The 24841-nt window shown below is 43.9% G+C and overlaps 1 protein-coding gene across 2 annotated transcripts in view; it reads right to left on the reverse strand.

The window, feature by feature from the left end:
* Nucleotides 1-24841, reverse strand: part of LOC107516105 (ATP-binding cassette sub-family A member 3) — an 88160-nt gene that overhangs the window by 13990 nt on the left and 49329 nt on the right. Inside the window, exons 15-23 of one of the 2 annotated variants that reach the window (XM_036226081.1) lie at nucleotides 23327-23477; nucleotides 18934-19032; nucleotides 14767-14938; nucleotides 13730-14024; nucleotides 12909-13155; nucleotides 12568-12772; nucleotides 7880-8099; nucleotides 7091-7258; nucleotides 4137-4324 (exon numbers count right to left, since the gene is read on the reverse strand). In XM_036226081.1, the coding sequence (XP_036081974.1) occupies nucleotides 4137-4324; nucleotides 7091-7258; nucleotides 7880-8099; nucleotides 12568-12772; nucleotides 12909-13155; nucleotides 13730-14024; nucleotides 14767-14938; nucleotides 18934-19032; nucleotides 23327-23477 (1745 nt within the window). The remainder of the gene's footprint in view (nucleotides 1-4136; nucleotides 4325-7090; nucleotides 7259-7879; nucleotides 8100-12567; nucleotides 12773-12908; nucleotides 13156-13729; nucleotides 14025-14766; nucleotides 14939-18933; nucleotides 19033-23326; nucleotides 23478-24841) is intronic. The other variant, XM_016155541.2, reaches the window with a different exon arrangement.

The raw sequence follows: 24841 nt of genomic DNA on the forward strand, positions 1-24841 counted from the left end.
GAGCCGACAGGGTACCAGAACAGCTGTGAGTGGACGCACGCTGTTTTGCGGGGGAGGCCTCTCCGTTTCTTTAATGTGAGGAGGTGGTGCGGATTCTTAACACAGAGGAATGGGCCACTTCCGTGGACTCGCGAGTGTTCAGAGGACTCTGGGGATTTAGGATCTTGGGGTCACTGGCTCAGATGTGCCGATCTCATATATCAGGGCGACATCTTTTTTAACAAGAGGTGTGTCTTGGCAGAGCAGCTCTGCCTTGGTGAGGGTTTCATCTCCCTGGAACTCACCTAACCCGAGGGTGAGGCCGTGACCCCGGCACCGCTTGCCCTGCTCTGTCCCTGCAGGGAAGGCGAGCCCCTTCACACGCCACCTGAGAGGCGCTTGGCTTTCACGCTTGGCTTTCGATTTCCTCCTAACGACTCTCGGCAAGGAGCTCCGCAGCATCTCCTAATTCCTTTGTTCTTACGGTCGCTGTTGTCCCCGTATTTTTCAAATACTCGATGCGCCGCGTCAGTCAGTGCACCCTCTTCCTCTGGCATGTCGTCCCCATTCGCAACTGGAGAAAGTTCTCACGGCCGGACGCCGCTTCGTGCCGGAGGCCATCTGTGCTTCCTTGACCAGCCACCATGAAGTGGACCTCGTCGTCAGCTGAGCGGTGAATCATCTAGGTCTAAAACCCCACCTGATTTTGTACTTTCTCAAACCTCTCCTGGTACTAACTGTTCGAGGTGGAGTTCCCTTGGGACAAAAAATGTGCAAGGGAGAAAAAGGAGTGAGGAGTAGGCGGGGGGAGAAGTCAAGCCGTGATGCGGGCTCAAGGGCGTCCTCGGGTGACCCCATGGGAAGCTCTGAAGTGTCTGAGTGCCACCAAGATGGCCAAACGTTTGACCTCTGCATCCGTAAGTCCCTGGATGCAAGCCACCTGGGAAACAGTGTCGCCTTGGGAGAGGAAGCCCTCTGCAGCTCACAGCCGAAGGCCGCCTACGCGCCCCGAAGCTGGGGTAACAGCCCCTTCTGGAAGAGGGATCTGGACAGCACACCCCCACGCACGTCGCAGGAAGACGCTCAAGTCCTGCATTTTCTGGGACACGCAGAGCAGCAACCAGTGGCCGTGTCCGCTCCCAGCAGTACCGAGAAGTCCTTCGGAAACGACGTGGAAGACACGTGGGTGGGTTTCGGTGGCAGCTCGGAGGAGGGACAGGACGTGGAGGAAGGGGTTAAGACAAGCCTCGGCCTGCCTGCCCCGTCGCACACATGCATCGATAACGGCCTTGGTTACCGAGGAGGGGCGCGGGAAGGTCTCTGGGCAGCGGCAGGAGCGGAGAGTGGAGGTGCTAAGGAGCAGAGACAATTCTCCTTCACGAAATCCAGCACTTGCTGTTTGTTATGTGTTAGGCGCTGTGTGCTTCACAGATACTTAACACTGTTAATACCTGTAAAAATCAACGTCCATTATTTTATCTTTCGTGTAATGGAAATGTTTGAGGAAATAGAGGCCAACGCTTTCTTAAAGTCGATGAAAAATATTAACCTATATGTCCAGGAATTTAAATGAACCCCACGTAGTTTAAACACAAAGAGATCAGCACCTGGCCGCAGTGTAGTCGAACTACTGGAAGTTAAAGACGAAAAGAAAATGTCGAAAGCGGCGAGAGGAAGATGGCTCCTGAGACACGAGGGTCCCGCACCGGACGGGTGAAACCGAGACTCGACCTCACAGCATCGGTGGAGTCAAAAGGACAGTGGCGCGATATGGTCGAGGAGTCGAGGGAAACATCTATGGATGCGGAACTCTGTATCCAACACCTTTCGCTTTCAATAGTTCATACACTCTCTTCTCATTGATAGTTACGACTGTTCTCATTTTGGAATGTTAAGAAAACTAAAAGTGAACTTTCGGCTTAAAGAACATAGGGAATCCAGTTTATTTTGGTTTAAGGGTTAATTTGGTGTAACCAGATTAACTCGGTAGATTACTATGTGAAACTTGAGGCCCCGGCCTGACCCGAGGAGCATTCCTGTGCCCCGTTCCCTTCATGCAGAGGAAGAACTTACGAGCCAGATGTTCTCATGATATTATCGTGAAATCTCCCTCCATATTCATTACGCGTTTTCTTTTTTTCATACCTGAAGAAGTGTGACATGGTTTAGGGGCTATTATCCTAGCCTAAGAAAGTTAGGGCAGGAAGAAGTCTCGAGGTAACATTCCCATATTTAATTCTAGACATCAGGAACAAAAATCCTTTCTTTTCTACATTGCACAAAAACTTAAATTTCTTTTTGTTGGCACGTTTTGGACCAGACATCTTCTGATGAGAGTAGCAAGGTCTGCACGGGCTTTGGTGTAAAAGGAGGTAGCACGGGCCCCTTGGCTTGTCGTGTAGGCATTAATTAGCAACATACACAGGTGACTGGACCTCTGGGTGAATGCTAATCATATTAATCAGAATTCCAGGTGGTTGCAGAGGCAGTTAGGGTCTCAAGATATCCTCCATTCTGAAATATCAGAAATGTGTAGGCTCAGAGAAATGTATGAACGAGACCCAGAGTCACTCCGGAATAACACCCTGAGACAGAATGAAAGGATGGATGCAGTTACAAAGGGACAGATGTGGTAGTTTTCTGTCTCAAGAGAAGTTCAAATATAGACCAGTAGAGAGTCAAGTAATAAACAAATGGACGATGAAAATAATTTTTAAAATCCTAGAACTCTGAGATTATGTAAAGTTATGTGAGCTATGTATAGCGATAAATCATAATCTGACTGGTAGAGGCCATGATGCCCTACAATCTTACATAGTTTTAAGGAAATCGGTTCCATGATTGTAACCAAAGCCTCAAAGAGAATGCACGTACAGGGAGGTGCTTTCTGTCATGGCCAGACATCACAAATGGGTATTTTCCTTGTTGACGGAGGATTAAAGCTTAGAACCTAAAACCCAACTAAGAAAAAAGACTTGAGATTCAAAATACTCCCAGTTAGATCTTAGTATAATGAAATATCTTCTTTATTGAGTAACAGAGGCAGGAATATGTAAATTCATACACTCTGGCCTAACATTGAGCTTTCTTTGCATTGTATCAAAAGTCTATGCTAAACTAAAAAGCTTTTGCAAAACAAACAAAGGTAAAGAGACAACCATCCGAATGGGAAAATGTATTTGCAAGCAATACCTCCCATAAGGGCCTAATAACCAAAATACACAAATAACTCAGTAACGGCAACAACAAAAATCCAATCAAAAAATGGGCAGAGGACCTGAACAGGCACTTCTCCCAAGAAGACATACAAATGGCCAATAAGCATATGAAAAGACATTCAGCATTGCTAGCTATTAGGGAAATGCAAATCAAAATCAGAATTAAATATCATCTCACACCTGTTAGAATAGCTGTTATCAACAGGACAAGGAATAACAAATGTTGGAGAGGATGCGGAGAAAAAGGGACCCTCATACACTGCTGGTGGGACTGCAAATTGGTACAGCCACTACGGAAAACAGTATGGAGGTTCCTCAAAAAACTAAGAATTGATCTACCATATGATCCAGCAATCCCTCTCTGGGTATTTACCCCAAAGACTTGAAAACTCATATTCGAAAAAATATTTGCACACTGATGTTCATAGCAGCATTATTCACGGTGGCCAGACATGGAAGCAACTGAAGTGTCCTATGATAGATGATTGGCTAAGGAAGCTGTGGTACATGCATGCAATGGAATATTACTCAGCCATAAGAAGAGATGAAATTTTGCCATTTGCAAAAACATGGATGGATCTCGAGATAATCATGCTAAACAAAATAAGGCAGACAGAAAAAGTTGAAAACCACATGAAAACCACTTATATGTGGGATATAAACCTAAAAGCAACAAATGAGCAGGACAAACAAACAGGGACTCATGGACACGGACAAGAGACTAATGGTTACCAGGGGAAGTAGGGAGGTAGATGGGGTCCAAGGGGTCAAATATATGCTGACAGAAAAATCTAACTATGCGTGGTGATCACACAATGCTACATATGCCTTACTGTTAAATCGTACACCTGAAACTTACTGGATTTCGTTAACTGATGTCACCCCCCCAAAAAAAATAATAATAAATTAAAAATAAATTTTAAAAAGTCTGTTACTCACCTTCTTGCCTTTCACGAACATGTTGTACACATTAGATACGATCTTCTGAAAGACGAAGTTTTTTAGCCTCCAGAATGCAGTGTCCAGACATAAGAGCAAGAGGAGGTAGAACAAGCCCAAGGCGGCAGACGCGACCAGAAACTGTGCGATCCCGAGCTCTCCGAAACTGTAGATGTTGTTCTCCGTGTCTGAGGACGAGAGAAGACGATTTAAACAGTAAGTTTGTTTACATTAGTTTCAAGTATACAGCACATTGGTTAGACATCTATAGTGTTCATGGCATGATCCCCATCGCTCCCTCCCTCCCCGGCCTTCAGCTTAGCCATCACATCGACGCTAACTGAATTCCCTCTGCCGTGCTCCCCACCCCCGTGCCCAACTGGCGGCTACTAATTTGTACTTCTTTGACCCTTCACCCCATTCTCCCAGCCTCCCGAACCTCCTACCTTCTGTCCGTCACCAAACTGTCCGCTGTATTTGTGAGTGTGTTTTTGATTAGTCTTTTCTTTTTGTTCCTTAGATATCACATATAAGTGAAATCATGTGGTATTTATCTTTCTCTGACTTATTTCACTCAGCATAATAACCTCTAGGTTCATCCATGTCATTGTAAATGGTAGGATTTCATTTTTTTAATGGCTGAGTAATATTCCATTGGATATATGAACCATAATCTCTTTATTCAATTGTTTGTTGATGGGCATTTAGGTTACTTCCATATCTTGGCTACCGTAAATTGTGCTGCCATGAATATTGGAAAGCGTAAGCCTTTATGGATTATTGTTTTGGTTTTCTTTGGATAAATACCCGGAAGTGCAACTGCTGGGTCATAAGCTGTATCCATTTTTAATTCTTCGAGGAACCTCCAGACTGTTTTCCATAGCAGCTATACCGCTTTGCAATCCCACCAATAATATGTGAGGGTTCCCTTTTCTCCGCGTCCTCGCCGACACTTGCTGTTTTTTGCATTACTGATGATAGCCATTCTGACAGGTGTGATGATATCTCACTGTGGTTTTAATTTGCATGCGTCTTATTGGCGACCTTGAGCATCTTTTCATATGTCTCTTGGCCATCTGTGTGTTCCTCTTAGGAGAAATGTCTGTTCAGGTCCTCTGCCCCTTTTTAAACTTGCTTGTTTCTCTGGTGTTAAATGGTATGTGTTCTTTCTATATTTGGGGCATTAACCCCTTATTAGATGTGTAACTGGTGACTGCCCTCTCCCAGGTGGCAGGTTGTCTTTCATTTTGTTGATGGTTTCTTCGCCGCGTAGGGCTTTTTAGTTTGATGGAGGCCCATTCGTTAGTTGTTGTTGTTGCCTTTGCCCATAGAGATGTATCCAGAAAGATGCTGCTAAGCCTAGTGCTAAAGAGTTTACGGCCTGTGTTTTAGTCTAGGAGTTTTGTGGTTTCAGGTCTTAAATTTAAGTCTTTAATCCACTTTGAATTCATTTCTGTATATACTGTAAGAAGTTGGTTTGTTCTGGTTTTGTTTTTGTTTTTTTGGAATGTCTCTGCCCAGTTTTCCCAGCATCTCTTCTCGAAGAGGCTGTCTTTACCGTCTCTTTACAATATACATTGTATGTTCTTGTCTCCTTCGTCAGGGTGATGGACCATATAGGTGTGGGTTTATTTCTGGGCCATTTTATTACATTGAGATATTGTGGGCTATTTTATTACATTGAGATAAGTATATCTCATGCATACATACATACATGCCGTAAAGGAAATCCTGCCATTTGTGACATGGATGGACCTTGAGAGCATTACGCTAAGTGAAATAAGTCTGAGAAAGAAAGACAAATACTGTATGATCTCCATATATGTAGAATTTAAGAAAAAATTTTATTTTAAATTTTTTTAATTTAAAAATTTGAACTCATAAAGAGAAGTTGGTATTCGCCAGAGGTTGGGGTGGGGGCTGGTCTGAAAGGGTCAAGGGGCTCAAAAGATAGAAACTTCTAGTTTTAAAGAAGTTAAGGGGATGTGATGTACAGCATGGAAACTGTACTGTACTTTGTATTTGAAAGTTGCTAAAAGTAAATTTTTTTAAAGTTCTAATCACAAGAAAAAATTTGTAACTGTATATGGTAATGAATGTTAACTATACTTATCATGGTAGTCATTTCACAATATATACAAATATCTAATCTTTATGGTTGCATACTTGAAAGTAATATAATATAATGTTATATGTCAACTATATCTCAGCTTTAAAAAGAATATATTTTAAAATAGGATAAATGAGTCATAAGGTTTAAGTGGTTTTATTACTTACTTTTTAAATATTACCAAATAGTTCCCCACAAAATCTGGACTGTGGTAATGATTGCACAATGTTACAAATTTACTAAAAATAATAGGTATAATAAATAAGTTAAATTAATCAAAACTGGTGACTATGGCATGTAAATAATTACTCAACAGAGCTGTTGTTATAAAGCAGAGGGAGGAATTTATGGTCCAAATATGATGCAAACTAAAATGTGACAAAACTTTTGTTATTAAGGGGTTGTAAGAAAATATAATTCATTTGACCCTAATAATTATATTTCATCCTGCACTGATTTAGCGAGTTACAATTACATCTCTCTGTTGTTTCATATAAATTATTTGGTTCTAGAAAAAATTACACACACATGGTAAATATGCTTTTTATCAATTTTTAGAATCATCTGGAGTATGAATATCTTTGTTTTTTTCCAGATAACTGGAAGTTCTGTTGACTTCGTAGGGGAGGGAAAGATGGCTGGGTGGCAATAATGAACAAACCAGAGGAGAAAACATTACCGTCCTAACAGACAAAGTGGCAGAGAGGCTTTGCAAAACGGCCAGTTCTGGTTCCGTGAAACAGCTTCATCTCTACCTTATGCCAGCCATACAGTCTAAGCTTCAATGTAGAAGTTTGGAAAGAAACAGGTTGTGTTTGGGGACCTGGAGACCCGCGATACTCACATTTTTTACTGCAGTCCAGATAGCTGCTTTGAAATTCCAGGGCACACAGTGCTTTCAACTCATAGTCATCAAAGAGTCTGCTGATACTTACTGCAAAGTTGTAACTGGGAAGTATCATTAACACATTATTTATGGTTCTGATTCCGAGAGAGTCAGGGAATTCAGGGTCTGTGATTCAGAGGACAAGAGATTAGCTTCAATTGCAGGAGAGTAATGAACCTCCCATGGCGACAAACTTCCCCGAGAAGGTTAAACCATTCTTGGAGAGTTGCCCACGTAGCAGATGATCCCGGAGCAAGCACTGCATTAAGACACTGAGCTGTCCACCTCGACAGCTCGGGGCACGGATTCGGCATGGATTGGTCAGTTACAGAGTTCAAGAGCAGAGCGCCCACAGGAGGGGAGCCTGCGGGACTAGACGCTGCTCTGCGTCAGGGAGCGCGTGGGGAGCGGATGCGAAGCCCTGGGACGTGGCTGTGCGCGCAGCCGCAGGCTTTACAGACGCTGTCCCATGTCCCACGGGCTCTCCCCGCCTCCTGCCTACATCGCGGCCGCCAGCGCGGCTGCACGGACGGGGGTCGGGCTGGGCCCACGGGGAGAAGCTGGCCGGGGGAGGCCTGGAGCAAGACAGGGACTGTCGGGAGGGAGTGACAGGTGGTCTGAGGAGCGGTACGAATGGGAAATCAAGCCGGAGAGATAAAGGAACAGGGGACCGTCAGGGCAATGTGGTTTTGGCTGCGGAAGGAAAGAGGGCGCGCCCCGGGGGCAGGGACGGCGCGGCGCACTCACCTTCGTACTGCAGGAAGGCGGGCAGGACGATGCTGAACACGGTGGAGAAGTAGTTAAAGAGCGTGAGCTTGATGAAGGCAGAGGTGCCGCTGGAGAACAGGTAGCTCGCGAGGTACATGAGCGGGAGCACGGACCAGCCGTACAGCAGGAAGATGAGCATCGTGTCCAGGAAGTGGTAGTGGTCCACCAGCGCGTGCACCCCGCAGTACGCGAACACCCCCTGGCACAGAGGCAGACGAGGGGCAAGGTGAAGGGCGCCGCGGCGGGAGGCCAGGCCGGAGTGCTGGGGGGAAGGGGTGGGGGGGGGGGGGGGGCGGCCACCCTGCCCTCTGGGCGTCAGCCTGGGGCTCTTCACCACGCCCATCAGCCGACCCATTAAAACAAAAGCCTGAAGCAAAGCACCGCTTACTCAATACAGGACTTTCGAGAACGGAGGGACTATTCTTCCATTTTCTGTCCCCCCCACCCCCATTTGGAATAGAACCGTTTTTTAGTCCCCACCTGCCGTGATTAAAGTCAAAGTAATTACGTTTGCATTAAGCCCAAATCTGCATTTTTCCAGAAAAAAATGGCCTAGGAAGTAGGTGATTTCTCTGCTCCAGCCTTGTGTCACCCAGCCGGCCTCCCTGTCCACATCCAGACCTCCTCCTGGCGCTGCTCTGTACCCCGCACCCCTAAAATCTGCCTCAGCAGCTTGGGGGCCTCCTCGCTCCATTTGAGAATCAGACAGGGAGCCAGAAATTTTGAGTGAGCTAGATTAGGGAGAAGGGAGCCTCCAGAGCCTTTAAAGAATTTTCCAGAAGCATATACGATAATAGTTTGTAATTACAGTTTCTGTAAAGACAGAGAGGTTGCTCCTTTCGAGCAGCCACGAAATTATTTAGCCGGGCCATGAACGGATGGAAACTGAGGGCTGAACTAAGACCGTCCTCTGCGGCAGCCCCGCGACGCTCTTGGAAGTCGTTTATGTTTAAGCAACAGTGTTTACAGATCGTTTATGAAGAGAATTAATGATCTTAGGGGAAGAATCCAAACAGCTATAACTAGAGTGGTTTCCCACATTCCAACTAAGAGGATGAAATAAAAATATATAGTCAGAAAAAAAATGCAGGTAACTTAGAAGCAGCTTTGTTCCAAGGCTTACAATGCTTAGGGGCATCTCAAATTAGAATCTATTTCAAAGAAAATTTAAATTTCTACTTGGATATACAAAGACACATATTCTATTTTTAGCTAGTGCATGACCCAACAAGATAAAAATGTAAATTCTCCCCAAATTACTCTAAGTAGAAATAGCGACAGGATTTTTTTTGAAATTAGATAAGCTGATTTTAAAGATGACATATAAACAAACAAAAACCTGTTAAGATAGGAAACATTGCAGAAGATTAATGCAGGAGATAAGAAAGTTCCATCCAAAAAAAATATGATTAAATGAATCATCAAACTACCATAATTAAAATGGAATGCTAGTGGCGCATTAATATCAATGGAATAAAACAAAGACTACAAAATATACTTAAATCCATATTGTTGTTTAACATACATCAAAAGCATTGTTTCAAATCGGGGCGGAACAACAGGTTAGCTATGCAGGAAGAAAGACTGGTTAAAGGGGTGCAGCTTAGTCGCTGAGAGACGGCCACGGGGGCCGGGAGCACAGCACAGGGGACGCGGCCAGGGGTCCCGGGATGGCTGTGTGCAGAGCCGGACAGGCGACCGTCTCATTAACCATATACACGTCTAACCAACGTACTGTACACTTGACACTAAAAACAAAACAAAACGAAATGAAATAAAATACTTAAAAAAATGGAGATGATAAAGGTACGAGCAAAGGTGGGAGCCGTGGACAGGGAAAGCGGGGGTGGGTCAGGGTGACAAAACAAGGGCGTCCCCACTTGGCTCTTTACCTAGAAATAAGTTCATGAACGAGAAGGACATAGCGAGAGAGGGCGCTGGCAAAGCAAGCTGTGCCCAAGGCACAACGGCCTAGTGGCCCGGGGGCGGGGGTGGGGCTCCCTGAGAAGCTTCTAGAGCTGAGCTGTACAGTGACAGGACAGTGCGCCTTAAGGCTCGTGAGAAACCTGTCTCCGAAGTGACACTGACTTAGCCATGGACCCCTGGCGAGGCCAGCGATCTTAAACTCACTAGGATTTACCCCCACCATGAGATGAGTCCTCGTCTGTCTTCCCTACGCTGGGTCCCTAACCCCTGAAACACAGACTTACGGAAGCAGCTCAATGTCTCAATGTTTGCTGAATAAATAAACAGCCTTCACAGGGGGGAGGGAGGGGGAGGAGCAGCTTTCAGATGTGTCCCACATGACATCTGGAGGGTGTGAAGGCGGGCACAGACCGTGTGAGAGGGAAGCCTCACCACCCAGCACCTCTGGAAACGCGGCTCGCGAGAGAGGTTACTTGTTCTGTTTTCCCATCTTCGTGCAAGGGCTCAGGCGCGGGAAAAGGCACGGGACGTTACTCGACCCCACTGAGAATCTCGTGGGTGGCAGGTGAGATGGGGGCGGGGCAGGCGGCTTGTCACTGGCGCCAGCAACACAGGTTAATCCTTGCCTCTGACATGTGAGCAGTAAAGTCACCTGCTTCGTGACTCTGACAGGTAGAGAAAGGGTGAAACAGGAATCCTGGCTTCTAGACAAAGTGACACTATCTTGTCTCCTCTTGTAGGGTCTCAGAACAAGTCCAGGTGGTGGCATTTCCCAGAACCAGAGCAGGGTGGGGGAGAGTCTCACCGAAAACAAGGAATGTCCACGTCAGACAAGCCAGCAAAGGCGCGTCCCTGTGGGGCACCCAGTCTGAGAACCACGAGGAGGGATCCTGGGTGGGCAGAGAGGAGAGAGAGAGAGGGACGGGGAGAGGGATGGGGTGTGAAGACCGGACCGAAGGGCAGAGGAGCGGGTGTCAGAGTACGCTGCCGAGGCAGAGGGCACGGCGCGCGTGAGAGCAGAACACAGTTTCAGTACGTTACCCAGGGTGACTCTGAACGCGTAAACGACGCCGCGCTTCGGGGCCAGCCCGGTCACTGTCCAGGTCTGCACTAGCTGCGCGCCTCAGTGTCCTTGCCTGTACATGTCATGTACTGAAGTCACCTCGGGGAACTGTGTTATCGAATGGCATAACACACACAAAAAGCGCATGACAAGCCCCTTTTCTCGGGAGCCACAGATGGCGACACTGGCCGAAGTGTTAATCACGGATGGTCTTATTCACAGACCTATGGGCCGGGACATGACAGCTGCTGAGCCAGCGAGTTTCCGGTCAGACGAAGACCGGATCCTTGGCGTGGAGACGGAAGGGCCTGGCGTTTCCGAGGGTTCCAACACCAGTCGCACCGCACGGAAGGGAGGCAGTGAAGCCAGAGACGGCGGCTGGCTGGCGTCCCCAGTGGCTGAGGTGAGGGGAGAGAGTCGCGCGCTCCCAGGGGTGCAGGGTGAGCCGTGGGCGGAGGGCCTGGCAGGCTGGACGCGGCAGGGTGTGCGCTGTGGCGAGCCGAGGGGGGCCCTGCTCTGCCCTCTGACCTGGGGACTCGGCGCGAACTGTGCTCGGCGCACCACCACGGTCCCCGACGGCGCCAGGCCCGGGCCCCGCCGACAAGCCGTTCTGGCTGCGGGGACCCTGGCTTTGCTGCAGAGCCACTCCAGGGGGGCCCTGTGCAATAATCGCACGTTTTCTTATGGCTGTAGGGGCCAAACAGACCCAAGGTTTCTCCTTTTCTCTCCAACAACTAATTTTGCCGTTCCATGGGATAGTTGGAACTGGAAATTGATAGTTCAGCCTCTCGGGGGGAAACTGGCACGCTATCTTATAACGGTGTTGTCGTTTCCCTGTCTACTGCTAACGAGTGGACTGTCCGAGGGCTGAGACCCCACTCCGCTCACACTGAAGTCCCCAGCACCTCCTGCACAGAAGGGAGTCTTACCCCCGCGCTTACCCCTCGTGACGGGTAAGCGCACCCCCCCACCGCCCCCACGTACACATACAGAAGAAGTTGTCAAGTTCACTAGTGAGGAAAGTCAGTTCATTAAAGGATGCTGTATTATCTCTACATGCTCGCTCGCTACTTAGGCCACGTCCTCGACATCTAAATCCGGTGTCAGAGTCAAAATTAGTTCTACTTTGCAGACCTAGCCATCTTAGAATTGGGGTATAAAAGAGGGAGGGAGAGAGGAAGAGAGAGAGAGAGAGAGAGAGAGAGAGAGAGAGAGAGAGAGAGAGAGAGAGAGAGTGTGTGTGTGTGTGTGTGTGTGTGAGAGAGAGTGTGTGTGAAGAGCAACAGGAAGCCTCAGGTCTTGATCCTAAGCTGCTTGTTACAGCCCGGTGTTACCGAGGGCTCAGCGCTGAGTGTCAGCGGGTGGTGGCCTACGTGTATGGGTAGCGAGGGGCGAGTGACGGCCCTTCGGAGTTCTGGGCCAGGCATCATGCTGAGAATTCCATGGGAAACCAGCTAAAGAGAGACCTTTCAGAGGAAAACAGTTTCTCCAGTTGAAAGAACATGAGAACATCTCTGCGGTGTGGTTTCCGCAATACGTTCTCCGGCATGATAAGCTGAAGTGGCTTTAACCTTCTTTACAAGTTTTATCTTAGGACACGATTAGTCGGACGGGAACCCCCCCCCCCCCCGGCTGGCGCGGGGCAACGCGCCCGCGTGAAGCGTCCGCCAGCCCTCACCAGCAGCAAGCAGCAGGAGGCCGAGAAGAGGATGAGATCCCACAGCAGAGCGGAGAGCCAGTACGCGAGGAGGTAGACCCCGCTCACGAACTGGATGTGCTTGGCCTTCGAGACTCTCTCGGTCACCGTCTGGAAGCCGAAGCCACCGACCACAACGGCCATGCCGAAAGCCAAAGACAATACTATCTGTGATCCAGTCCTATGCCTGCAGAAGATGGGGAAAAGTTAGATACAGTGAACGATGACCTTGAAGTAGGAAATGATCTCGGCAGCTCGTTTCACACGCATATGCAGGGGGACATGTTAAGGCTCAGTTTCGGGAAGAGGAGAATCATACGTACGCTAGGTAAGAATCCTGAAGCGTGAGGGGCTGAGGCTTGTTGACGACTCTGATGGAAGCGTTGGGGCCGGAAAGCGACATAAAGAGAATGTTGTCTAACACGGCCAGGGACGTCGCGGCTGAGTGGTACGCCTCGTTATTGAACAGAACGGTAAGTACTGTTTGGTTTTTCTCAACCACGACGGAAAACGCGATGATGGAGAAGTCGCGACACTCTCTGTGCTCCATTATGTAATTGGTTATGTTACCTGGAAGGGAGACACTGGCGAGTCGGCACGCGGCAGCTGGCCGGCCACTTGCGTAGGGGGAGAGAGCGAGGGGCGGCGCAGGAGGTGCGGTCGCCGCGGTCGCCGCGGGGGAGCACTGAACAAACCGAGCTGTTCACACTGTCTTCAGAAAACTAGTCCCGAAGAGTCAACCCATTAAGTCTTCAGCTACTTGTTTTTAGAAAGGGCCAAAACAGTAAACTAAAGGGCAATCTTCAGACTTGGGAACCAACACTCCCCCCGCGAGAGCTTAGCGAGGCAGGTCTGTTTCTGGCCAGAAGGGAAACCCCATAGGACATCGCACAATGCAGTGCTCCGGCTCTTCGCCCATCCTCTGAAGAGCGATGCAATGGTTGACAGACACTTATTAACTTCTGTGGCCGGTTGTCTTAAAGCGTGTGTTTTTGGGGGCCTCTGATTTAGCTGCCTCCAAAATACTGGCGATTAGTAAAAAACAAAGCAACGTGCGGCTAACGACCACGGTTAGTCCCTTCCTTGCGACGCCACTAAGAGGCCTTTGTCCGGCAGAGGCCGCTCTCTTCCCTGCACGTCTCACCTTGCACTTCGCGAAGTTCTTGATTTCGAAGCGTTAGAAAAATCTTCAGGTTCCTCGTGAGTTCCAGAGCCAGATCGGAATTCCCCGACACCGAGTAAGGCACGATCGTTTGGCCATACTGCCTCAAATCCATTTCTCTGGCGTGCACCTTAGAATTCAAGGTCTGAGTCGTCAAGAGGTACGAAGTGACAAACAGGATCACCGACAGCTGTAGCAGCACCAGCTTCCAGTGGCGCCAACTGAACAGCGCTCGCTTGACAAACATGGAGTAGAACTGCTGGCAATACAGCGGAAACTAGGACGAGAAGAAGAACACAGCATTACGGTCGTCGGCGACGCCAGTGAGGCATGCGCATTGGAATCCATTGACATAAATGCTTTGGTGGCAGGAGACACGCGCGTATAACACACATCTATCCTTGAATTGGACCCAGGAAAACAACGAGATGGTGTGAGAGGTTTTACCTGTGTGAGGTGTTAGGGGAAAGAATTATGGGCTGGTTTCTGATCTAACTACATGGAAAATCTTATCAAGACGATTTTATTCATTAATATGCTTGCAGTATTTCTGATCGGAAAAACAAAATGGCATCTATTTCTTTTACTTAATACTGACCCATAATCTTTCTATTTCTCCATTTTAAAAGGAAATAGCCCCATGAAATTTGTAGGCGACTATTTATCATTTACTAGGTTTTAATAGTCGAACAATGATTCATAGTGAAAAAAAAAAGCCCCTAATCTAATCAACCAGTATCATCTGGTTGCAACTGTCATAACTCTTGGGTCCTGTATTAGATCTGGACGAAGGGAAAATTCATGAGAAAATGAATGAGGCCTTCTCGAAGGGATTCTGGAAAACGGCAACGGCGAGAGTAGCGGCCGTGACCTTCACCCAGAACGCATTTGCCTGCACGGGGAAATCACACCTGGTTGGGTCTTCTACGGTGAGACTCTGAACATCGTTTCGGTTCAGATATTAAACGGCGTGTACGTGTTCTACCCAAGCCAAACACACTAGATTTAAATATGCTCACCCCGGTATTAAACTTAACGGCAGCAATTTCATTCAATCCGGAAAAAGCTGATGCATCGTTAACTCTGGGTCTAATCACATTGTGTTCCGTGTCTTGTCTTATTTTTTGGTCCTTCAAGGAGGGGGGCTGGAGAGGTAGACTATCCTTTTGAGAATCCGCCCACTTGCTGACCCTATATACACACAGGTACACATAAAAAAAGCACAAAACATTTTGAGTGTAGCCTCAGTCCGGTTTTGGGGGGGATGTGAAACGAGGTTCCAAATTTGGAAGACTCCTTGGTTTTTGTCACCAATGTCCAGGTGTGTTGTCTGGAGGCAGCATGGTATCAGTGGCTCCTGATAAACAGGTCAGAGGACTAACAGCCACGCGGGGCCAAGTCTCGACAGCTCTGAGAAACTGTTTTATCATGAGATAAACAACTATAATATATTTTATGTTTCGTTAAACTGAACCTATCCGAGTTAAAGAACTTATCTTTAATCAAAGATAATAACTCTCCTTTGAGGGTTAAAATATTCTTTATTATATGAAATGATGGGGACATTTGATAGGTTTGTTTTTAAGTCCTTACATTTCCCACCACCGCCTAAGTCTGAAGCTGGGTCTTTGGGTGCAGATGCTTAGGAAGGATAGACAGATACACACAAGTAATTATAATCTCCAGAGAAAAATGCTAAGCAGAATAACAAAAAATATATATATTGCGGTATACTGAGAGACAGGAAAGACAATCACACCGTCGAAGTGGTAAAACACTTGGTGGACAGTTCATGATGAAAGGTCTATTTTTTCTCAGCCACAGAACTACCAAGATCTTCTGAATGTCTGCCTGTTAGTATTGGTATGGGATACGACATTAACACATTCTGAAGTATGACAGTCACAAGTGATGAGTAGATCGATGACTCCTGTACCCTTTAAAAGCCATGTACCAAATTCGAATTAAAACCTGCTTTAAAACGTCCCTACGGCATGTTTGCTGTTTCATACTAAACAATTTGAGGACTATTATGCTTTTTGTAAAATCGGAGTTTTGTAACATTTTTCGTTTCGAGCATACCGTATATGGTTAGACACCGGTACAGTGTGGGAAACGATGCCCCTGATTACTTTATCTTCCCTCCGTCTCCACACGGCCATCGCGTTGGCGCGGACCGCATTCCCGAAGCCGTGCTCCCCTCCCTGCGACCATCCATCGGCTACCGATTTGTACTTCTTTAGCCCTTCATTGCTTTCTCCCAGACCCCCCGCCCTCTGGCTGTCACCGGATTGGAGAACTATTATGCTCTTAAAATATAATCACTGATTTTTTTTGTCTTCTTTTTATTTTTCATATTTTATGCATTGGTAATACATTTCCATTAGGAAATCATCAGAAAATATAAAGTAGTGAAAGGAAAAAATTCCTATTACCTAGAGATAACCTCGACGAGACATTTTCCGCACACAAGTACAAACAGACGCAAGCGTACACACACTCTCTTAAAAGTGGCATCCAAATTGTATTTACTCCGTTTACATGCGAAGTAATTACTCATATATTTGGATTTATAGCTGACATCTTGTCATTTGTTTTCTATTTATTTTCTTTTTCTTTTTGTTTTATTGAAGTATGATGGACAAAATTATATATATATATATTTGTGGTATAGAACATGATGTTTTTACATGTAAAATGATTGCTACAATCAAGTTAATGAACATATCCATCACCTCACATAATTATCCTTGTCTTTTGGTGACAAAAAAACACTTGCGAGCTACTCTCAGAAGATTTCAAACTTACGGTACATTATTATTAACTACGGTTACCACGCTGTACTTGTGGAGACCTGTGTCTCCGGAACTTACTCATCTTGTATCTGAAGTTCATACCTTTTGCCCGGCATCTCCTCATTCCCTCCCCCCACCCCAGCCCCTGGTAACTACCATTCTACTATCTGTTACTATGAGTCCAACTTATTTAGATTCCAGATGTGAGATTATGAAGTATTTGTCTTCTGTATCTGACATATTTCATTTAGTATAATGTCCTCTAGGCTCATCTATGTTGTCACAAATGGCAGGATTTGTGGATAAAACTTCATGACGTCGGATTTGGCAATGATTTTTTGGATATGATATCAAAGGCACAGGTAATAAAAGAAAAAATAGGTTAAACTTAATGAAAATGAAAAACTTTTGTGCATCAAAAGACAGTCTCAACAGAGTAAAAAATGCAACCCACAGAAAGGGAGAAAATGTTTGCCAATTATATATCTGATAAGGGGTTAATATCAAGAATATACAGAGAAATTCTAAAACACCAAAAAAAAATCTGATCCAAAAAATAGGCAAAGGATTTCAACAGACATGTGTCTAAAGAAGACATACAAATGGCTTCAACAAACACACGAAAAGATGCTCAGCATCACTAACCACGAGGGACATGTAATTAAAACACCACCGCACCCAGTAGGATGGCTACTATCAAAAAAAGAGAGGATGAGTGGTGAGGATGTGGAGAAACTGGGAACTCTGGGTGCTGCTGGTGGGACCATAAAACAGTATGGCACTCCCCAAATATTAAAAACAGAATGACCACACGATCGAACAATTCCAATTCTGCGTATATGCCAAAAACAATTGAAGGCAGGGTCTCAAAGGGATATTTGTTCACAGCAGCATTATTTACAGTTGCTAAAATGCAGAAGTAACCCGTACTCATTGACTGATGGATGGATGGGGAAAATGTGGTCTATACTTAACAATGGAATATTATTCAATATTAAAAAAGAAAGAAATTCCAACGCATGCTACAACATGGATGAACCCTGAAGAGTTTAAGCGAAGCAAAATAAGCCAGTTACAAAAGGACAAATACCGTATGATTTCACTTATATGAAGTAGCTGAAAATCATAAAGACAGGAAGCGTAATGGGGGTTGCCAGGGTTAGGGGTAGGGGAGAATGGGGAGTTACTGTTCAATAAAAGATATACATTTTTAGTTTTACAAGATGAAAATAGTTATGGAGATGAATGCCGGTGATGGTTACACGGCAATGTGAAAGTATTTAACACCAATCAACGGTACACTTAAATATGTTTAAGATGTCAAGTTTTATGTTACGTTTATTTTACCATAATAAAAAAAAAATGAAAAGAAAAAACATAAGAAAGGCAAACTGACAATAACCCTTAGAGGAGACAACCGAGGTGTCATGGTTCAAGGATTTAACCTGTAATTCCCATGGCAGTAGATCATCTATTGTGGAGGTAATGGCTTTAAATAATATGAATTCATGCATTTATTCATCTAAGAACATTCTTGAGTATCTACTATGTGACAGACACTGTTTGACAAAACAGACATGGTCCGGCCATCATCGAGCTTGTTACAACTGTGATTACAAAATAAATTTTTCATCATAATTTTGCTCCCTATGTAGTTTGCCTAGAGACAAACAAGAGAACATTTGATTGAACGGCCAAGAGGTCTTTTATTATAAATTATTCTTATTATAATTTAACGCAAATTAATGAAGTCGCCTCTTAATTTATATACATCCGTCTTTTGTGAGCTTCGCTCGTGTGAATAAATTACCCAAAGTCAACTCTGATACACTGAGAATATTAATTTAAATCCCCGAGTCTGAAAGAATGAAGTTTAGACATGACTCTGCCGTAACTTTAATGGACAAAGGACGTTTTGTGAAACTTTTTGCAGGTAACCATCTGATTCCGCCCTGTGACGGCCTGAACTCCCTGGGCATTTTCATTCTGAACTTTTTCACAGTGCAAGAAACAAACTAATTAGTTTATGTTCAAATTAAATAAACTGTGGACACATGGTTAGGTCAAAATTTTAAAGTCATTTCTAGTACGGACTTGAAGTTGGAACTCAAAATTTTTCTATGACGACACCGATATATATATACATATATATATTCTTGATTAACTCTTAAACCCTCTATCACAAAAACACATATGCATCAAGGCCCAGGCTCAAAATCTTCACACATTCTCAGTTGAATACATGGAAATACATTAACAAAAAGATTAACATATTTGAAAAAAATTCATAACTGTGACTATCTTATTCCAATGTAAAGAGGTGGGGCGTGCTCTCAAGCTGATTCAGAATTTTAGTGGGGGAAATCTGTTTTTAAGGTCACTATTACTCACTTAAGGAAGACTTCTTCCATGGTGGTAATTGAAGCGTCGATGTTGACAATGCCCAGCATTTTTTGTTTTTTTTCCAGATTGGTAAATAGATCTTCAAACCTGGAAGAAGAGGAAGAAAAAAAGGAAGTACTAGCACTAGCCTAGGTACATTTTTTTCCCCCTTTTTAGTGCATTTGCTAGTAAACAGAATGTTTAAAAATATGGACACTTACTATTGTTTCCTTAACTTTCCTATTGTTTCCTTAAATTTTTTATTCTGGCAAAATATAGAAAACATTAAATTTACCACGTCGTTGTTGTACGTGTACAGTCGAAACACACCCCCAGCGTCATGTGCCCATCGCCACTATCCACTTCTGGAACTTTCTTTCTAATCTCAAACTCAAACTCTGCACCCGTTCGACAAGAATTCTCTATGCTTCCCTTCCCTCGACTTCGCTTCTACTTTCTGTCTCTATGAACTCGCCTGTTCTATGTCCCTCACAGAAGTTGGAATCATACAGTATTTGTTCTGTGTTTTTATTTTTTTTGTGCCTGGCTTATTTCACTTCGCGTAAGTCTTTCCGGGTTCACCCGTGTTGTAGCATGTACCAGACGTTAATCCCTTTTTAAGGCTGAATAATATTGTGTGGATATACATGTTGCTCATCCATTCATTCGATGGACATTTGGGTTGTTTCTACCTTTTGGATTTTATGAAAACGGCTGCTACGAACATGAGTGTACAACATGTGTTTGAATTTCCGATGTGCCTAGGAGCAGAACTGCTGGATCATACAGTAATTCTGCGTTTAGCTTTTCGAGGAACCTCCACACAGTTCCGCAGAAGACGATGTTTCACGTCCCTGACAGCGACGCGCAGGGTTCCAACCTCTCCACACGCTCACCAGCATTTTTTATTTCTGATTTGCTCTTCCCTAACGAGTAGTGTTGTTGAACATCTTTTCATGTATTTATTGGCAATCTGTACATCTTCTTTGGAGAAATGTCTATTCAAGGCTTTTGCTTATTTTTAAAAATTAAATTTATTGGGGCGACATTGGTTAACAAAATTACATAAGTTTCGAGTGTACAGTTCAGTAATACGTCATCTGTGTGTTGCGCGGTGCGTTCACCACCCAAAGTCGCATCTCCTTGCATCGTCCTGTACTCGACCCCCTTTACCCTTCCTTAATCACCTCCCATCTCTCCCCACTACTCAGCAGTTTTGTATCTCATTTTTGATTAGGTTGTTTGTTAGACATATTTTCAATATTGTTTTGTTCCGTAATAATTTCTGGTTAGCCATGGGAGAAATTTCGATCATTCTTCAGTGTAATGCTTACTGTGAAGCCAATGCAAGTAAGAGATAGTTACCTTAGCAAACCCCTCCCCACTGTAACTTGATCTTTGATGTAAATGTTTATTCTTCTAAAGAATTATCATTTTATTTTCTACAACTGTTAAGGACTACAGCTAGTTGATAATAGCTAATTTATTCCCATGTGGTTCCTACATCGAATGAAAAAGAGTTCTCAAAGTACAGGAGATATAAATCACTAAATGACAGAATATGGAGTTATTAAAGCGGAAGCTGGGAATTAAGAAAGATCTAATCACACACGATGCAATATACACAGGTTGTATTATCGAATCGTACACTTGAAACCTATACAATTTTATTAACCGATGTCGCCCCAATAAATTCAAAAAATTAGAAAATAAAATGAAGACTTAAGAAAAGATCTAATCAAATAGGTGAGCTGTGTGGAAGTTTTGCTAATTGTGGTGCAGTCACATCAAGGATTCTAAAAAGCAGTTTTACGAGGAAGAATTCATATTGTTTTATGTTGAAAAGAACTCCAGAAACACATCACTTCTTAAACGCACCTCCCACTCCCAGTAAGGGACTATCGAATCCACACGTGTGATTACCCTCAGAGATGGTGGACTCAAAACTCTTCATTTTCTAAATTCCCTCCATGTCTGAGGCTGAATTCCATTGCCATCTAACTTCACCTTGCTGTGATTTTTGGTTCTACTCTGACCCCCAGGTTCAATCTGACCTCTTTCTATGACCCCTTTTCACATACTTTATGGTCATTTTCCTCTTCCTTTTGAATTTCAATGGAATTCCTGTTTCTCACTCATATTCAAGACTCCATATACTCTGTTAAGGGCTATTCTATGTTAGTATTATTATTACTGTTATCATCGTCATCATATGCAATGTCTTTGATTTTAGTACCAGAGAAATACCGATCTTAGAAAGCAAGTTGGGAAATGTTTCCTTTACTCGCATTTTCTAGAAAAGTTAGTACGGAATTGCTCTTTTCATCTTTAAATGTTTGGTGGAATTCATCCATGAAGCCATCTGGGCCTGGAGTTCTCTCTCTGGGAATGTTTTAAAGTACAAATTCAATTTCTTTAATAATAAAGAGGTTTTCAAATTATATATTTCTTCTTGTCAGTTTTGGTAATTTGTGTTTTTCAAGGATTTTTTTCCATTTCATCTCAGGTGTCAATTTTATCGGCACAGTTGTTTATAATATCCTATTAGTTTTTTAATGTATTATCTGTAGAAAAGTTAATGATTATCATCACTCATTCCAAATACAGGTAATCTGTGTCTTTTCTCTTTTTCTTTCTGATTAACATGACTGCAGTTTTACTAAATACACTGGTCTTCTCAAAGAAGCGGCTTATGACTTTGTTTAAAAATCTCAAGTTCACTTTTGTTAGCCATATTTTACAGATTAGAATATAGTTATAAGTATTGCTTCTAAGTCTTTCTCATTGTTTCTTTTTTAAATGTAAACACACATGTAAAGCATTGAGAGTTGTGCACAGCACAAATTAAATGAATAATTAAAAAAACTATCTAGGTCTTGGAAATAACCAAGAACTCCCTGTCATTTCATTATTCTCCTACGATAGTGAACTACCCTGTGAATAAACAGGCTATGGACAGTATATTGTTTTTTTTTTTTTTCTTTTTTTTTCTCTTTCAATAGTTGGTTTAAAATTATCCTGTTAAAGAAAACTTCTGAACAAATCTATTTTTCCCCAAATTCATGATCTTCATTCTATGCTATATTAGATCCACTGTCCAGGGCCCAGAAGTTCACTTCTAAAGTGTCGACATTAATCTGTGTGACGAGTTATTCATTCTCCAGAGATTCTTCCTCTTTCTCTCTTCCATGTCCTAAATATTTAGTGAGACTACAGGATGAAAATATTACTTGTTTCTAAATCCTTAAATTTCCTATCTTATACTTAATATTAATGGTATATTCATTATTTGTTGTTTTTGTTTTTCCCCTGAGAATGTCTTTTGTGGACATATCCTATAGGATGGGCAGATGTGCTAAGGTTAAGTGGCTTCTCTAATATGTTTCTTTTGGAGACACTCTGCACTTCCAAATTTATAATTACCACGCTGTGCTAAAAAGCGCCAACCAACCGCGCCCTCTTCCGCTGCGTGGCTGTGCGCGGAACGGACGCCCAGTTGGCTCCCTTCACTTCCCTTGCTGTCCCTCAGAACTAGGGCCGGGCCCATCGGTGCTACCCCAACGCCACCCATGCCCCTGCTCCTCGAGAAGGCCGAGACCTGCTCTGAGCAGACGTAGCTCCCACGGGCCACTCCTCTCCTTTTCGTTCCTCTCTTAGGGCGCAGGTGCTTATTTCACATCTCTCCATTCATTCAGTGGGACCTTGGGGGCCTGACTCCTGCCGTCGTTTCCTGCACTCTACCCAGGAGCTCTGGAAGTAGAGCAATGTCCTAAAAGCCCTTCGTCTTTTCTTGCGTTTATGGGATATCTAGATAGCAACGACTTCAGACAGGAAGATGAAAAAGGCACACTCCCTGGAGGTCAGAGATGCTGGTGCCCGCGACTGGGTGGGAATCCCAGGCAGAATGACCATCCCTGTGTCTCCCCTCTACAGTTCATTTGGCTAATCACTGAGGCCAAACTCACTGTCTTATCTGTGTCCTTGTCACCTTGCTCCAAGAGTTGTTATTTAAGCCACTTTCTTCTTTCGTCACCTTAATATTTCTCTGGGTCTTACTCACCATCTATGAAATTGGTACACTATGAACATTTTACCGTCAGTTATCCCTTATTAACACCACGAAGCTACAGACGCTAGGTTGCAAACTCACCTCCCCTACAAAAAATCCCAGAAATAAAAATGTCGAACGCGCCTTGAATGAACTCGAGTTGATGAAGCAATCCCCTGTTCACTGAGAGAAATCTTCAGCTGTGAACGTCTCAACTGTAGCTGGCAAATGACAGCTCTAAGCGAAGACCTGGCTGGCTAGCAAAATACTACTCACTAAGCTGGCTAAACCTGGAAAACTGAAAACGACTTCTGGTCACCCAAACCATCCATCTAGAACTCTTTGAGTCTATACCTGTGTACATACTCTTTGGGCAGGTTAAATGATACTTCAGCTCTAGTTTGCTTTTCCAAGGTGGCATCTGGAATATGGGACTGAATCACCGCACAGATCTTTTCGACATCGAACTGAGGCTCCATCTCCATGATGATGTGATACGCTGCACCTGGAGAAATCATTTACAAGACCAAATGAAGCACTTCTGCTCTTTTCCATCTGGCAAGACCAACCGTGGCTCTCCATGGTTCAGGTTGCCTAAGTCCACAAGGAAGAAGACGCAGTACGTCACAAGACATTTTATTATGACTCGAGGGAGGCTCACACCTAAAATTTCCCAATGTTGCTTAAAGAACCAAGACGCTCAATAAACAGCGACCGCCTCTATAATTTCAATCATTTCCTTAATGAACGGTAACCTAGCGCATACGACCAGACACGACAGATGGACGCAGAAAGGCCCCTGTTTTCTGGCTACTCGGAATTTTTGAAGCCGTAATCTCGATAAGCATTCATTTATTATCACTGTTGCTCGGCGTGTAGCAGGCATTCGTCTAGGCCTGGGGACACAGCAGGGAATGGAGCGGACAAAAATCCCTGCCCCCGTACAAGCTGCTTTCTAGCGGAAGGGGACAGATAATAATGACGAGGAATAAGCTAAAATATATATTGTGTCAGAAAAAATAAAGCGGAGAGAGGAGATATGAAATGTTGAAGGACGGTTGTTAAATTTTAGAAAGCCAGAGAATATACTTATTGATTAGAGAGCTTAAAGAAATCAGAGAACTACTGTGCTTAATTAGAGTTTGCCTATATGGAGAAATTATTTTCGGGAATTAAAGAAAAACATCATTGATTTTAAATATCTGCATTTCAAGTGGTCACTGTATGTGCATCTATGTTTGTTAGTAAGATCTGAATAATAGGTCTTATGCAGAGGTCTTCTTAGCTGAGAATTCGGTCTATTTACCAGGTTTGTTATAGTAGAGAAGATAGTTTATTCCATTTTACGAATGAGGCTACAGTACAGACATCCAGAGAAAGGAGTGACTTGCCCATGATTTACTAGCTATGGGAACCAAAACTACCTTTGGGGTATTTACAAAATAATACTCTTTTTCATTTCTCAGGCATCATGACAAAATAAGCTCCTCAGTTATCTTGTCTTCCTAAGACTCAATAAGGAACACCTCTTTTTGCAGAGAGCTGAATGCTGATACCAACGTGGAATTTCCTATGCCATTAAGGAAGCAGACACAAATCCTAGGCTTCTGACAGAAATGTAAAAAATCCAGGGTAAGCATATTTAAAGTTTAGCATCTATAAGAGAACTAAATATTCCAAAGCCTTACGCCTTTTAAAATATCTAGCTATATATATATATACTACTTTACCAATAATTAGTAAAATTAGTGAATAAAATTAGAAATTATTATAAATGGTTTATTTATCAAAAGCATTACTGTTTAAACCATGTGGCTCATAACCCAGGTGCATCCAATTCAGATGGAATAAATCAAATTTTGGATATAG

This window comes from Rousettus aegyptiacus, unplaced genomic scaffold (genome assembly GCF_014176215.1).
Source record: "Rousettus aegyptiacus isolate mRouAeg1 unplaced genomic scaffold, mRouAeg1.p scaffold_m13_p_8, whole genome shotgun sequence".
In the NCBI taxonomy this organism is placed as follows: domain Eukaryota; kingdom Metazoa; phylum Chordata; class Mammalia; order Chiroptera; family Pteropodidae; genus Rousettus; species Rousettus aegyptiacus.